Source organism: Chrysochloris asiatica, unplaced genomic scaffold (assembly GCF_000296735.1).
Source record: "Chrysochloris asiatica unplaced genomic scaffold, ChrAsi1.0 scaffold00025, whole genome shotgun sequence".
NCBI classification, from domain to species: domain Eukaryota; kingdom Metazoa; phylum Chordata; class Mammalia; order Afrosoricida; family Chrysochloridae; genus Chrysochloris; species Chrysochloris asiatica.
The window spans coordinates 21,035,187-21,051,564 of record NW_006408543.1 but is presented as its reverse complement, the minus strand read 5'-3'; the positions used below and the strand labels follow the sequence as shown (position 1 = coordinate 21,051,564).

Sequence of the window (16,378 nt, the reverse complement as noted above, 5' to 3'; positions counted from 1 at the left end):
GCATACATCATTATTTATCTCTGTCCCACTTAGCCTATGCAAACCTGCCTAATTGTTCTCCCATCCACTTTGTTCTTCCATTCCCCTCCCCTTTCCCCATCCCTAGCACCCAAACTATCCTGTGTCTATTCCCTACCCTGTGCTCCACCTTCCCCTCACTCCCTCACCCCACCCCCCACATCCCGGTAACCAGCATAGAATCCCCCTCCCCCACTTTAGTATGGGTTCTTTTTCTTAGTCTTTTACAGCAGTGGTCCTATGAAGTATTTCTCCTTTTGTGACTAATTTCACTCAGCATAATGTCTTCAAGGTCATCCATATTTTGCAGTGCCTTGCAGCTTCCTTGTTATTCAAGGTAGCATAATATTCCATTGTGTGTATCTACTACAGTTTGTTTATCCATTCTTCAGTTGATGGGCACTTAGGCTATCTCCATCTTTTTGCTATTGTAAATAGTGCTGCTGTGAACATTGGTGTGCATATAAAAGGAATTTTTTTTTTTTTTACCATGCTTTAGAAATCAGAGTTGGTCTCCAAATTTTTTCTTAAATAAGATATTTCAACCAAATATAGAGACCATGAGAGACAATTATAATACTACATGCTAAAGAATATTAAGGAGTTCTGGTGTAGTGCTATAGAATAAGCACTGGACTGCTAACTGCAAGCTTGGTTCAAACCCACGAGGCGCTCCTTGGAAACGCTACAGGGTTGCTATGAGTTGGAACTGCCTTGATGGCACCTCACAACAACGGTTCCATATACTCTTTAATTTTGTCATCCTGAAATTGTCACAACTGAGGCTGTATGCTTTACGGAATCCACTGTAAAGATTTACAGAATTGACTTGATGGCCGTGGGCTTTGTTTGTTTATAACAATAGTGAAGGGATGGCTGATCTTAACCTTTAGTGATTGGGGCACTAGTACTTGGGAAGGTTATTAGGTTCCTAGGTGAACATGTTTGTTAAGATTATGTTGTGTAGGTCTGCCTAAGTCTCCTCTACTTGTAGACTTTATTATAAACTTACAGCTTTTTTTTTTATCACTTTCTAAGCTTTTAAAGCCAAGACAGTCATATGGCCCAATTCTGCTCTGTTACACGGGGTCACTGTGAGTCAAAATCGATCAACAGCATCTCACAAACCCTTTATCAATGCCAAGGCATTGGTTTGATTAAACAATTCACAGATCTTTAAATATGTGTCTAGTAACTTGTTTTATAAAAAATTGGAAAAGGCTTCTGTGCCAATGTTAGCATTTAAAAATGTCAATAGCTTTTAATTAGGAGGCTTATGACAATGATACTTTTTTCCTGTTCTTGTTATTTTCAGTGTAAATCAGAAACGAAAAACAGAATTAATTTGGTCCACAAGTAATTCTTGAATGCCTTTTTTGTTTTTAATTTCAAGTTTTTACTGTGCATTGAGTGAAGGTTTACAGGGCAGATCATCAGTTTCACATCCAACAAATCCTACACCTTGTTTCATTACAACAATTATAATCCCCTCCCTATATATATATAATCCCATCAGTTACCAGTGTTTCTCTCTATTCACTTTAGCTTTTTTTTTTTTAAACACTCAGGCATATATACTAATTTATATGTGGCGCTATGGGTTAATGTGCCAGATTGCAAAGCCGTTTGAACTACAAGGTTGGTGGTTCAAGCTCACCAGCTGCTCCTCGGAAAACCCCATAGAGGGTCGCCATGGGTTGGAACCGACTTTACGGCACTTAACAACAACAATACCACCAAAGGGCACTTTCTGCAAGTCTGCGTCCTGGCCACCATCTCTTAGTCCCTCACTTCCCATGAATCTAGAGTCCTCAGCCGCTCTCTCTCTCCATATCCTCATCTCTGCCTCCATCTCTGGTGGTACTCTGTTTCTAGACTGTAAGATTAACTACTCTCCCATTTTTGTTACAAAACTTGAATGCCTTTTGTGAGCCACAGCAAACCACTAGAATAAAGAGAGGTAGGACTAACACCAAGGTCCATTTGAAATCGTCACAGATGTTTTAACCCATCCAGCTTAACCTCAATTTTCATAGGAAAAATGATCACTAAAATGTTATTTTCACTTTTTTTCTTTATCTATGATTCCTACACATCATTCCCTTAATTGATTGAGAATAAATGTATGACTCCTTGGAGGCCTATCTCTGAAAGCAGTTATCATCAGTCTGTAATGAGCATCACATCTAACCCTGGGAGGTTAGAATACGTAATATAATGTATAGGTACCCCTTTTTCAGAAAAATAAAGGTCTGTTTTCATTAAACATGAGCGTGAATAAAATGTTTTTGCCTGAAAGGGCTTTATAAAATTCACACCCAAACCAAACCTACTGCCATTGCGTCGTTTCTGGCTCATAGGGATGCCGAGGCTGTAAATCTTGACAGGAGCAGGAAGCCTCATCTTTCTCCCACAGAGCAGTTGGTGGGTTTGAACTGCCAACCTTGTGGTTAACAGTCCAGTACTTATACCACAGTGACACCAGAGCTATTCAGCGCTGCACCAGAGTACATTGTAATTTCCTGAACTTGTGAATTGAGTTGATGGAAATATATCATACTAATTGGACTTATACTTTTTATGCCCTTTTTTGCTTTCATACCTAACTTTGGCTGTGGGGGAGAATATGAGCATGTGGAAGTCATGTGTTGCTGGTTTTGAATTTCAGTAGCTTTTAAGTAAGGTGTTGATTTTTCAAGTACATCAGTCTCAGCGTGGCGGACACTACCCCTTTATAAATAGCTTGCATATTTAGAGGCGTCCCCTGAAGCAAAGGAAGAAGGGAAACACGTGGAAAAGGAATTTTGCACTAAGAGAGCCAGCGAGCTCTTTTGGCATTCACATCAGAAAAGAGTTAGTACTTAAGAAGTAGGTAATATCGATGCATTTTGAAATATTAAAACTGAAAATCTAAGATATTATGCTTATCCAGCAATTCACATTGAAATACTCTGTGGCTTTTAAATACTAAAAGTGGTGTGTGAATCTTAAGAAAAAGTAAAGTTGGTCTTCTATGAAAAACTGCCTTGGGGTTCTTTCTACCCCCTTTTCAACAGTGTGATGGAAACTAAAGTGCTGTGTAGGTTGCTGACGGAAAGGTTGCAGTTCAAATCCACCAGTCGCTCCTGGGAAACCCTATACAGGGTTGCTATGAGTCAGAACATACTTAACCTTGACTCAAAAACCAGACTTTTTTTCCAACCAGGAGAGAAAGAATAAGTATTAATAAAAATCAGAATCCTCTTCTAAGTCATAACTCATGCCTGTAGTCACCAAATCTTTAAATAAGCTTCAAATTTCTGTGAGCTGTAAATGGTATAAAGATAGATTTTTCTTTTTAGTGAAAGCAGTTTCCACTTCTGTATAAAATCCCTGTCCCCACTTAGTTATCTTTTGTCTGATCTTGAATAAGTGCTATTGTTTTTAGTTGTCTTCAAGTCGGTTCTGATGCACGGTGACCTGTGTGTACAGAGTAGGACTGTTCCAGAGGGTTCTATCTTTTGTTCTTTTTAGTGCTGTTGAAAATCCATACAGCTAAACATGTATTTTCCATCAACTTAATTCACAAGTTCGGGAAATATACTTTTCACAAGTTGAGGAAGTATGTTTTCTATCAGCTCAGTTCACAAGTTTAGTTAATTACTGTTTAACCCTTTTTTCATGTGCAGTTCATTGGCATTGATAACATTGTTCAGGTAGTTTGGCCAAGCAGATCGCCAGGCCTGTCCTCCGTGACACCTCTGGGTGTGTTTGAACCTCCCGCCTTTGGCTCATAATCGAGAGCTTAACTGTGCATCACCAGGGACTCCTTGAATTAACACTGTAGTAATTAACACGAAGATGTTGGAAAAGTGAGGGAAACAGATGTGAAATATGAAAGCAATTAACTTCTTTTCAGTCTGATGCAAAGGAAAGTGGAACCCGTGTCCTGCCACCGAAGATCATGGCAGATAAATGAATTGAGGCTGTTGAGGATGGCAGTTACGCAATAACCCAGCTCCTTTCAGAAATAGTTGTTGCTCTTCTCTTGCTTTCTGTCTATTTTACAGTGTATGTCTTTAAAATGGGGACCGCGGTTGGCTTGGCCAACTCACCAAAGACTTGTCTACCTCTGAGTTTGAAAGCATTTTGAATCATTAGGTAGAAAATACATGGTGGAGTGGAGGAGGAGAAAACATTAGTGGTTTTCAAAATCTCCACTCGATGCCTTGTCTATTACAATTTTTATTCAAACATATATTTTTTTTTGCATCTGCTTCTCAGTGATCATGGCTGAGATCTCATCTGCTGTCAGCCCTCTGGTCTGGAACTGATTAGGGGAACTTGGTGGGGCCATCTGGAAACATTGATTTGCAGTGCATGTTTTGATTGATGTTAATTATATGACTTAACTTGTTATTTACAGTTTCTAATTAGAGGGGAAAATTCTAACCCAAAATGAATTCTTTTCAAAGGCTTTGGATTTGGCAGCCCTTTCCACAGAGCACTCTCAGTACAAGGACTGGTGGTGGAAAGTACAGGTTGGGAAATGTTACTACAGGTAAATGATAACAATAATAATCTGTGTTCTTTTCAAAGGGCTTCAAGGTGGCAACATTTTAGAGAGTCTCCAAGCTCTCTGTCTTTTTTAATAGATTTCCTCATGAAGAAATGAATATTGAGCTTTTTTGCTCATTTGAGAAAGGATTTCCTTAACAATCAAATGGTAGCAATCAGAAGGAATACTGTTTAGAATGGTAACTTTTTAGAGCTGGAAGGAGAAAAGTTTGAGACCCAAACAGCTCCAATAGCCTTTTTCAGATGAGACTCTGAGGCCAGAGAGGCTGTGATGAGGACCAGGAACTAGAACCACATCCCTTGATTCTCAGTGCAGTTTTCCTGGCTCTCAAGCCGTTTCTTTACACCAATGTCTTGCATCTGTCAAAGTGCTTTAGAGTTACGAGATGTCTTGTCTCTACATTGTCACTTATAGCTCATAGCTCACAGCACCTCTGAACTAGTTACTAGCCCTTTTTCAGGACGAGAAAAATGAAACCTCAGAAAGTTGTTAAAGCTAGTGAGAGGCAGAAGGAGCGTTCGTTGCTAGCATAGCGGGTTATGCATTTGGCTGCTAACCCGCAAGGTCAGGACTTCTAATCCACCAGCCCCTGAGAAGGAAAAAGATGAGGCTCTGTGCTCCCGTCAAGATTTACAGTTTACTAGATTGCAGAAACTGTGTTGTGTTTAAGGAACAAAAAGGTAACTTTGAACATAATAATATTAAATTCTTAGCAGTGTAATTCCTGAAAACAGCTTGAAATCATGAGCTTCCGAGCACAACTGTCAGAACTCTTTAAAAATTCAAGTGTAACTCTTGATTCCTTCTGCCTTTTGCTGTTGTTAGGGGCCATTGAGTCAGTACTGACTTATAGCCAGCCACCTTATGCACAGCAGAACAAAACACTGCCCGATCCTGGGCCAACCTCACTATTGTTGTCATGCTTGAGCCCATTGATGCTGCCACTTTGCCAATCCATCTTGTTGGGGGTCTTCCTTTTTTTTTTTTTTTCTGACCCTCCACCCTACCAAACATGATCTCCTTCTCCATCTATACATAATGGCATTTGAGTATTAATTCTTGTACTTCTTGTTCTTTAGTACTTGCTCATCTTCACTGTTTATCCAGGTTTTACTCACCCGCTCCCTCAGTAACATAGTGTCTGAGCAGCTTGTCTGGCAGTCACAGGGGTTTCAAATATTCATTAGGTTGCTCCTGCTTTTAGACGGAGAGAGTGGTACACACAGTCAGCATGATTCCTGCTGTTCTGGAAGCCAGGGCAGGGTGCAGCAGGAGCCCAGAGACTTGGACTGTAGAGGGCAGGGTGTGGGTACCAGAGGGTGCTGCTCTACCTGGGCTTCTGTCCCTCTGCTCATGAAGTTGTCCTGACACCACCTCGGCAGTCACTCTCCCAGTTGGCTCCTGCACTGCCGATTCTAGTCTTCAGTCTCATTTGTTGGAATGACTGCAGTAGTTGCTTTTCTGCCTGTGTTCTCTTGCCCCATCAATCCTTCCTGTGCTGTGCAAAAAGCAGCTCTTCTTGGAACCTTTGATAAAGCTTTGTACCTACCGAGTGAAGCGTCGGTGATCTTGCCCTTGTTGTTAAGTGCTGTTGAGGTGGTTTACATGCACAGCGACCTTGTATAAGGTTTCCGAGGAATAGCTGTTGAGTTTGAACGGCTGACCTTGTGGTTCAAAGCGACATTGCAGTCCAGCACATTAACCCATAACACCACATCAGGATCTGGCCCTAGTCTACTTGTTTGCCTCTCTTCTCCCGTTATTGTGCCCTCCTCTTCATTTAAATCAAGTGACTTGGCATTCCCCCACGTGCAGTGTATGTTTTTGCCTGTGTGCTTAGGTTGATAGTTTACTTCCTTCTGATATGCACCCCCTGCCTCACCATAAGGTGTTCTGGTGGTGCAGCAGTTAAGCGCTCAATTACATCCGAAAGATCAGTTTGACATCCCCAGCAGCTCCACAGGAGAGTCACCAGTGACTCCAAGGCAATCTGCTACTGCAATTTGACAGACTCACTAGGGCAGTTCTCCTCTGTCCTATAGTGTCGCATGAGCCGGACTTGACTTGGTGGCACTGGGTGTGTTTTTTGGTTTGGTGTCCTACCATATTTAGCATGCCTTTCGTGTCCTTCCTGAACTGTCTTGGTCCACTCCCTCCTCTGTGCTCTCAGGGCACTTTGTGTTTCATTAGGCATAATACAATTACACTGTGTTTACCAGGAAAAAGATGAGGCTGTGTGCTTCTATAAAGGTATATAGTCACGGAAACCCTACATACAGTCTCTATGAGTAGGAATCAACTTGATGGCAGATGAGTTTTTCTCTTTTATGTGTTGCTGTATACCTGGGCACATACAAATACCCTCTACCAGACCTTACTTGCTCCTGGTTGTGCGTCCATATGCCATCTCACACCTATGTATCTTACACATCACCTGTGAATCCACTTGTTGTTGTTAAATGCCATCTCATAGCAACCCTGTATACGGTTTCCGAGGAGCGACTGGTGAGTTTGAACCACCAACCCTGCGATTCAAACCGACTTTGCAGTCAAGTGCTTATCCTTCAGAGCCACACCCTTTCCATTCAATCAAGTTAATACACATCTACTCTCTAGTTAGTGATTTTCCTTCTCTGACCCTTCCATCCCAGGTGACCATCAAAGAATGTTTCTTTTTGTGCATAAACCTTTTCTTGACTTTTTCTAAGTGGTCTCACACAATATTTGTCTATTTTGGACTCACTGTAATGTCCTCTAGGCTCATCCATGTTGTTAGATGTTTTGTGGATTCATTATTCTTTAACACTGCCCATCCATTTATTTCTTGATGGGCAGTTAGGCTATTTCCATCTTTTTGCTACTGTGAATAGTGTTGTGATGAGCATGTTATTAGGTGCCAGGTAGTCAGTTGGGTCTCATAGTGACCCTATGTACAACACAACACAACAGTGCTTGGTCCTGTGCCATCCTCTATTGTTATTTTTGAGCCCATTGTTGCAACCACTGTGTCAGTCCGTGTCATTGGACTCTTTTTCGTTGACCCTCCACTTAACCAAACATGGTATCTTCCCCCAGGGACTGGGCCTTCCCGTGACAAACATGGGCGTGCAGATATCTGTTTGTGTCACAGCTCTTATTTCTCTAGGATCTACCTGGTAGTGGGATTGATGGATCATAAGGTATCTCTAATTCTAACTTTTGTGTTCTTGTCAGTTTCTTCATAGTTTCAATGTTTCCATGTTCTTGGATTTTCATTTTCTTTGTATGTTGTGAAGTATTAATTTTCTTTGAGGTTACCTTATATTCTATTAACTTTTCCTTCCATTTAAGACAGTCTATTTTATCCTCTAATCTACCTGACCTTCTTACCAACTGGATCTCTGTTCCTGTGTGTTTACCTTCTTTCACATTGTAATTGTGTTGATCATAAACTGACCTCCCAGATCCTCTGTATTTGTTTTTATAGTTTTGTTCTGTTCTGGATGCTTCCATTTATCGATTGAGTTCCAGGTGATATTGCCACGTCAGTCAGTCTCTGGTTGTTGTCTGTCCTTGTTGGTTCTCACTCCAAAGAACTCCCTGTAGGATGTTTTGCAGCACAGGCTTGGCTTTGGCAAAATCCCTTAGCTTCTGTTCATCATGGAATGTTTTGATTACACTCGTATTTGATTGGCAGCTTTGCTGGGTAGAGGATTCTTAGTTGGCAGTTTTTTTTCTTTCAGGGTTTTACATATGTCTCCTCGTTGCCTTCTTGCCTGCATGGTTTCTGCTGAGAGATCATAGCTTAATCTGACTTGCTTGCCTTTGTATGTGACACTTCTCTTTTCCCTAGCTGCTTTCAGGATTGTCTCCTTATCTTTGATTTTGGAGAGCTTGATTATTATATGTCTTGGTGATTTTCTTTTGTAGTCTATCCTTCCTGGGTTTTATTGAGCTTCTTGAATTCTTATCTTTTTGCTTTTCAGGATGTCAGGGAAATTTTCCTCAAGCAGGTCTTCATCTATCTCCTCTGTGGACTTGCATGATTCTTCCTGTTCCGAAATGCTGATAATTCTTAAGTTATTCCTCTTCATGTTGTCTGTCCCACATGAATTTTAGACCTTCTTCAGATTTTTGTATCCTTTTTTCTGCTTGCTCTTCTATCTTAGTAGTATTGAAAGATTTGTCTTCCAGCTCACTAGTTCTGGCTTCTATCTCTTAAATTCTACTCCTTTGCCCTTTCAGTGTATTGTCCGTTTTTGATATTCTATTATTAATTGTTTGGACCTCTTTCTGTAGGTTTTGAATTGTTCCCAATGCTGTTTCTATCTTATTTGATTGTTCCTATAGTGCTTTCCTGACTTCTTCCTTACTTTTCTCAACTCCTCTTTAAATTATTTTGATACATTTCATATCATTTTTCTGAATTCCTTCTCAGGTATTTCCAAAGCCTGCCCTCCTTCCAATATGATGTCTAAGTCTACCTCCAAATCATTTGTCTCAGTCACTTTATCTTGTTTCTAGGCATGTCCAGATATGGTCATTTGTTTCTTTGGCATATTCAATAGTTAGCTGTGACCTTAATACTTAGATGAATGTATGATGATATTTTGTTTTGCTTTCTGATTGCCTCCAGGTAGATTTGATCAGGAAATGGGCTTCCCTTTTCACTCTTTGTATTACTCGACTCAGAATAACTATCACAGGTGTTGGCTGCCTTCCTGGTTAATGGCAGCTGGTATTGGTTCTTGCCTGTATGGAGGGGTTTTATAGGGTGTGATTGTAGCTTGACTATATGACCGTAATTGCTGTCTCTTCTTGGGTAATGTTTGGAGATAAAGAGCCCCCTAAAGGTAAAGAGGGGACCAAAAAACAAAACAGCAACAGTAAAAAGACAGATTGGATGCTGTAGTCTATAATCACAGAAAAGAGAGAAGAGGAAAAAAAAAAATCTATAGCCAAATGTATGACTTTAATATCCCTTTCTCAGCTTCTTGCCTTCAAGGTCATCTGAGAAATTTCAAGATTCCATTGTTGGTCATTATGACGTTAACTCAGGATTTAATTTTCAGCCTGTTTGCCTTTTAGTCTGACCTTCTCCTGCTTCACAACCCCCATTCAGGCCTTTTTCCTAGTGATAAAACGTTCAGGGCTGGCTGTGGCTGTATTGTGCTGCTGTTTGGTTTTAAGTGGGGCCTTTCCCTTTAAATTCTCCTGAGCAGATCTGTGCACATGTGTAATAGAGCCCTCCAGGGGTGCAGAGGGTATGTCCACTCACTCAGGTACCCCCTCTAGTCATCAAAATGGAGGTGCACAGATAGTGAGAGACCAATGGACAAATACAAAAAAAAAAAAAGGAATGTCCACACCGTTATCTCCTAGGATCCGCCAGGCATCCATGGCGACTCTGATCCTAACCCCCACTCTGTCTCTCCCAAGATGGCCACTCCGGGAGCCACTGAGCTTGGTGGATCCCCGAAAGCACTAAAGTTCTTGTTTCTGCTACAAATTCTACTGGATGTAAGCCTTCAAACTTTCTAAATATTCCTTTATATGTGGTTCAGAGTTCTCGGACCATCTCCTGAACCTGCTTCATCCGATATTCTGTGTTATTGCTGACTGAGGTCATCACTGCACTTCTCCCTGATCTGCCAGCAAGCCCTGCCTCCTATAGTTCTAACTTTTAAGAAAGCATTTTCCACAGTTGATTGTACCATTTTACAACCCCCCCAGCAGTGTATAAGTTTCAAGTTCCCCACACCTCACCACTCTCTGTAGTTTTGATCATTAATATTATTCCCAGGGTGAGATAATATCTTATTCTTTTAATTTGCATGTTTTTAATGACTCATGATCTTGAGCATCACTCCCTGTCTTCTTTGGTGAAGTGTCTGTTCATATCATTTGCCATTTTTAAATTGGATTGTTTGCCTTTTTGAGGTCTTGACATTTTCTATACATTTTAGAGATTAGCTTCTTGCCAGATATATCATTGCCAAAATTATTTCTCCTATCTTGAAAGTAGTAAAATGAACTGTATTTATGTGGTTCTGATTTTATTTTACAAAACTAAAGCATTATCACAAAGTACTTCAGTAACTGTTAGATGGCTTGGAGAAACCTAAGCGGTCTTGTAAGGAAAGACTGAATGAAAGCTGTGTGTGTGGTACTGATTAACTTAACGATACCAAAATGTTCCCTGAGCAGAAGCATTGTGTGCTGACATCGAGAGAGTTATGTTTAAATGAGGAGCAAAACTTAGATCCATAGGTTAAGAAAGTCAGGGTCAGATACCAAAAGAGAAACTGAAAAAGATTGCTAGAATAATAAGATGGCATTGCTATATTACGATATCAAATACGTGGCAGTCATTACTTTTATCGCTTTCAACAGAATAGTTTAAGGACAGCTTTAAAAATAGTTTTTGTCTCAGAATAGAGGATGTTTTAAAGAACATATCTTCCTTCAATTCTCTTAGTAAAATGGAAACTCTTTAAGCATTTGTTTAGGTGTCTTGCATTCTGTCCAACTGATCAGAGGCCCTTTGGGTGGTGAGCTGGTGTGACCTGGCTTATTGGCACTTACTAATGCTGCTATGACTAACCTTGGCATCCTGGCGTGACACTTTAGGATAAGCACAGAACTGTAAGGTCAACAGTTCAAACTCACCAGCTGCTCTGTGGAAACCCTACATAGGGTCACTATAAGTCTGAATAGACTCAACAGCACTTCACATACATACATACATGACTAACCTTCAGAAAGAGCATTTGTACTTCATGTAGAGGTTAGATAGACAATGGATATTGGAAATGGCAGATTTTTTCCCATTTTTATCTAAATTAGATAAACATGTATTAGTTTTTTTATATACACATACATGTATATGTGTATGTCTACCTTCTTTGGTTCATGCTTACTCTTACACATATAGTTGGTCTATATTCATTTGCTGAAGAATATGAATTTATTCAGCCTATGAATAAATGCTACAGTATTTTGAAGTTGAATGTCTTTTTTTTTATGGCTTCTCTTAGGTTGGGAATGTATCGTGAAGCTGAAAAACAATTTAAGTCAGCCCTTAAGCAGCAGGAAATGGTAGATACATTTCTCTACTTGGCAAAGGTGAGTAACATGTTCTTAATTGAGTGACATTTGTCTTCTCAGAATAAATGTTTTAATTCTGACCAATGCCAGGAGAGAGTTGCCAATTTCTTCAGGACTATTTAGAACATTAATATGTTCAGATTTGACTTAAAAAAAAAAAAGGTTGAATCCATGTTAATAACATGTATAAGGACTTTGTTTCTCTTTAAGGCTCAGTAACATTTCACTGTATGTGAGTACATTTTGTTTATCCATTTGATAAACATCGTGTGATAGACATCTAGATTGTGTCTACATTTAGGTTACCATGAATCATGTGGAAATGAAAATTGGTTTTCATGAATCAGTCTACAATTTCTTCTTTCATTTCTTTTGGGTATGCACCTAGGAGTGGAATTGCTGGGTCTGTCTCTCACTTTTTGAGAAACCTTCACACTGTTTTCCATAGCCAACCCTGGTGCTTTTTGACTCCCTGGTCTGTTTCCCCAGCACAGACCTCTTTTATCTCCCTGGGTGTCCCAATATGTCTTAACAAAATGTGTTTTCTTCTGTTCTTTTCAGCAGATTTTATCTTCTTTCTTCCTTATCTTAGGGAACAGCATCATCATGCATCCACCTATCAGAGTTACAGATCTTGGTCACATCTACTCAGAAATCAAGTCCTATTGATTTTACCTCTGAAAGTTCTCTGAAAACTGCCCATCCCTTGATTGCCTTATTTGGGGCCATTTTGATTCTCCTGCAATCTCAGCAGCTTTCCACTGATTTCCTTTTGTTGCCTTTTATTCTCTATTCTTTCCTACACAGACAGAGTTTTCTTTTGAATCCAGCCAATGTTTCAACTGTCTTAAAAGCAGCTTTACTGAGATAGAACTCATCATAAAAATGTATCCTTATAGAGCACACAACTCAACGATTTTTAGTGTATTCACAGGGTTGTGCAATGATCAACACAGGGTCAGCGTATAGTACACAGCCTTCACTGCTGTCCTGTCCCCTATCAGATACAGTTGGGACACTCTGCCTTGCAGTTGCCAAGCCTGTGTTCCTGCTCTCCTTTCCTGGCAGGAAACTCAGAGGTTAACCACAGAGAATAGGAAGAGCAGTAACTGACATTTGTACCACTGATTCTTCAAGTAGGAGTTGTGAGGGTTTTTTTTTGTTTGTTTTGTTCTTCCCCATTTCCTATTGTTAAGTGTTGCTGAGTCAGTTCCGATTGATGTTGTTGTTGTTAGGTGCCATGGAGTCGGTACCGACCCATAGCAACCTTATGCACAGCAGAATGAAACACTGCCTGATCCTGGGCCGACCTCACTATTGTTGCCACGCTTGAGTCCATCAATGCTGCTACTTGGCCAATCCATCTTTTTAGGGGTCTTTTCTTTTCCTCTGACTCTCCACCTAACCAAATATGATATCTTTCTCCAGCAACTGTTCCCTCCTGACAATATATCCAAAGTATGAGAGACGAAGTGTGGTCATTTTGGCCTCTAAGGAGGATTCTGACTGCACTTCTTCCAATACAGATCTATTGGTTCTTTTGGCAGTCCATGGTACTTTCAGTATTCTCCTCCAACACCATAAATCAAAGGCATCAATTCTTCTACAGTCTTCCTTATTCATTGATAGCAGCCCTGTATAGGGTTTCTGAGAAGCAGCTCATGGATTTGAACTGCTGACCTTGCGGTTAGCAGTCCAGTGCTCACCCTACAGCACCACACCTAGATGAGGAAAATAAGTCACAGAGAAGAAAAGTAACTTCTCAACCCTGGCCAGTGGTACAGCTGGTCAGTGTTGGAGCAGGGATTCCTGTTTCAGATGCCTTCTTTCACCTTGAAAATCCTCTTGTCTGCTACTCAGTAGCCTCTTTAGCACATTCATTGCTCTGTCTGGGAATCCTTTGTGTGTAAGGTGCCTCCTCTACTGGGTCAGCTAAAGGAGATGGGCCTTGTATTAGTCACCTGTTTCCAGAGCCTTGTGATAGATGTTGCCTAATAAGCCCACACTAAGCATTTGTTGATATAATAAATGAATGATGCTCCAGATTCCTGATGTGGGGATAAAGCTATGACCTTGCGATTGGTAATTTGTTTTTGTTAGCCATCAAGTCAGTACCAACTCATAGCAACCCTATGCACAACAGACAAAACACTGCCCGATCCTGGAACAACTTCACAATCGTTGCTACGCTTGAGCCCACCGATGATGCCACTGTGCCAGTCTATCTTGTTGAGGGTATTCCTATTTTCCTCCAAGTCTCTACTTTACCAAACATGATATCCTTCTCCAGTGACTGGTCCCTCCTGACAATATCTCCCAAGTATGAGACAAAGGCTGGCCATCCTGGTCTCCAAGGAGCACTCTGGCTACACTTCTTCCAACATAGATTGGAAACCAATGGTACTTTCAATATTCTCCTCCAACACCATAACTCAAAAGCATCAATTTTCTATGGTCTTCCTTATTCACTATCCAACTTTCACATGCATATGAGGTTATTGAAAATATCATGGCTTGGGTCACAGGTGTATCTTAGTCCTCAAACTGACATCTTTGCTTTTCAACACATCAGAGAGGTCTTGTGCAGCAGATTTGCCCAATGTAATATGTCGTTTGATTTCTTTTATTTATTTATTTTTTCAGTATCATAGCTTAAGTAACTTTTTTTTTTTGTCTTTAGTTTTTATTTTTTTAAAGCTTTTATTGTGAATTGAGTGATACTTTACATGGGAGAACAGCAGTTCTGCACTCATCCTAACGTATTTCATATTGAAATATTGCGATTACAATCCCCTCCATGCATCACCATTCAACAGTATTTGCTTCTGTTTTCCCTCTGGTTTTGTTTTGTTTTGTTTTGGTGTACACAGAAACACTCAGGAATATATAATAATTTAAACAACTCAAGAGCACATTCTGCAAGCCTGCCTACTGACCACCAGCACATAGCCTTTCTCTTTCCATGAGTCCGAAGTCCTTAGCTGCTCCCTCTCTCCATGTCATCATCTCTGCCTCCGTCTCTGATGTTGCTGCTTCTCTGGATAGATTCCCAAATTCCAACTACTCTCCCCACCCCGTTATGTTACAAAACTTCTACCTTTACAGTTGTGACAATCACAATTAGTTATGATAACAATTACTTATTATTGAATAATAAGAATCTTACCCCCATCTCCTTTCACCAGACCTGTCTAGACAAGATGAAAACTATTCAGTGGGGATTCCACCTCCCCCCACATACTCTGAAACTAAACTCCGTCTTGAAAATTCGTAAGCCAGCTACTTCGTGCTTTTATTGCTCCCCATTTTAGGTAGCAAATGTCAAAGTTGCCCATACCTATCAACCTTGTATACAAAGGGGACAGGTTTGATCCTTGATGTGAAGACTCCTACCCTCTCGGTTGGAGCTGCTTCATCCATAGTATAGGTCAAGTTCATCAAATTGTAGCAATTTACACTTGTTTCCTTTATTAAATTTCTTTATCGTCCTCTGCCTGAGTTCTGATCATCAAGCCATCAAAGCTAGGTCAGATGGGTATTATTTGTAAGTTTGGGCGTTCTTGTGTGTCTTCCCTCACTTCATATCAGCTGGTTGCTTCACTCTCAGCTCTAGCCCTCTGTGGCTGTGTCCTTGTCCATGCGCTCAGGTGTCCCCAGGTCTCACCACACTTTGGATCAACCAGTCCTTCCTCTTCTCTCTTTCATCTCCAGATCAATGGGAGTCTATGGAACATTGTCGAATTCAGCTCATATCTTCATTGCTGCCTTTCCCCCTCTTCCACTCACCAGTATACCACCGTGGTTACCAGCAAAGTTACATGGCTGCTCATGTGTTCCTTTTGAGCTTCAATCTTGAAGGGGGGATTGTTTTGAAGGAACTTGATTAGTTGCTTTGATGGCTCCCTGGTGAACAACTTGCTTGTTCTTGTAGTAGCCAATCAGACTGCCATTTCTGCTTTCAATTTTTCCTAATGGTCTTTCTGTCAATAACTATATCTTCTGTTCCTCTAGCTGCTCTAGATTGGTCTGTTTGTCCTTCAAGTGGGAATGTCCCACCTCAGAAGGTTCTGGCTGGGGCTCAGGATTCCATCTAAGGTCTTATACACTACAAAGGTTCCATAAGAAGCCTACTTCACTTGGGAAGTTCTAGAACCCCTTTTTTGTATTCCAATCAGTTATACGCTGCAGATGGGCTTGCAAGTTTTCTGTAATCATGTTTCTAGATATTACTTTCTATCCCACTCAAGTGTCCATTTTACAATAGTAGGCAAGGAAAACCAACATTCGTTTAAGTCAAGCCTTTTAAAATTATTTTCCCTCTTTTACACATTCAGATGGTGCCTTTATCCCTGTATCACAGAGCCCTGTTGTTCCAAGGTTGAGCATGCATCACTATTTATCTCTGTCCCATTTAGCCCATGCAAACCTGCCCAACTGTTCCCCTGTCTACGTTGTTCTTCCATCCTTTCCCCCCTTCTTGTGTATTGCCTTCCCTAACACCCGAACTGTAATGTGTCTATCCCCTACTCTGTGCTCTACTGTCCCCTCCATTCCACCCCTGGTATCCAACAAATAATTTTTTTCCCTTTTTTTTTTTTTATGGGTATCTTTTCTTAAGATTCATATTTTTAATGTTTCCATGTTTTTTTTGGATTTTCATTTTTTGGCATGTTGTAAGTATTAATTTTCTTTGAAGATTACCCTATATTCTATTAA

The 16,378-nt window shown here is 40.5% G+C and overlaps 1 protein-coding gene across 1 annotated transcript in view; it reads left to right on the top strand.

Moving 5' to 3' along the window:
- The window catches only part of TTC8 (tetratricopeptide repeat domain 8), a 100,440-nt gene that overhangs the window by 49,687 nt on the left and 34,375 nt on the right, over window positions 1–16,378 (top strand). Inside the window, exons 8-9 of the mRNA XM_006839636.1 lie at window positions 4,473–4,558; window positions 11,593–11,680. Coding sequence (XP_006839699.1) covers window positions 4,473–4,558; window positions 11,593–11,680 — 174 coding nt within the window. The remainder of the gene's footprint in view (window positions 1–4,472; window positions 4,559–11,592; window positions 11,681–16,378) is intronic.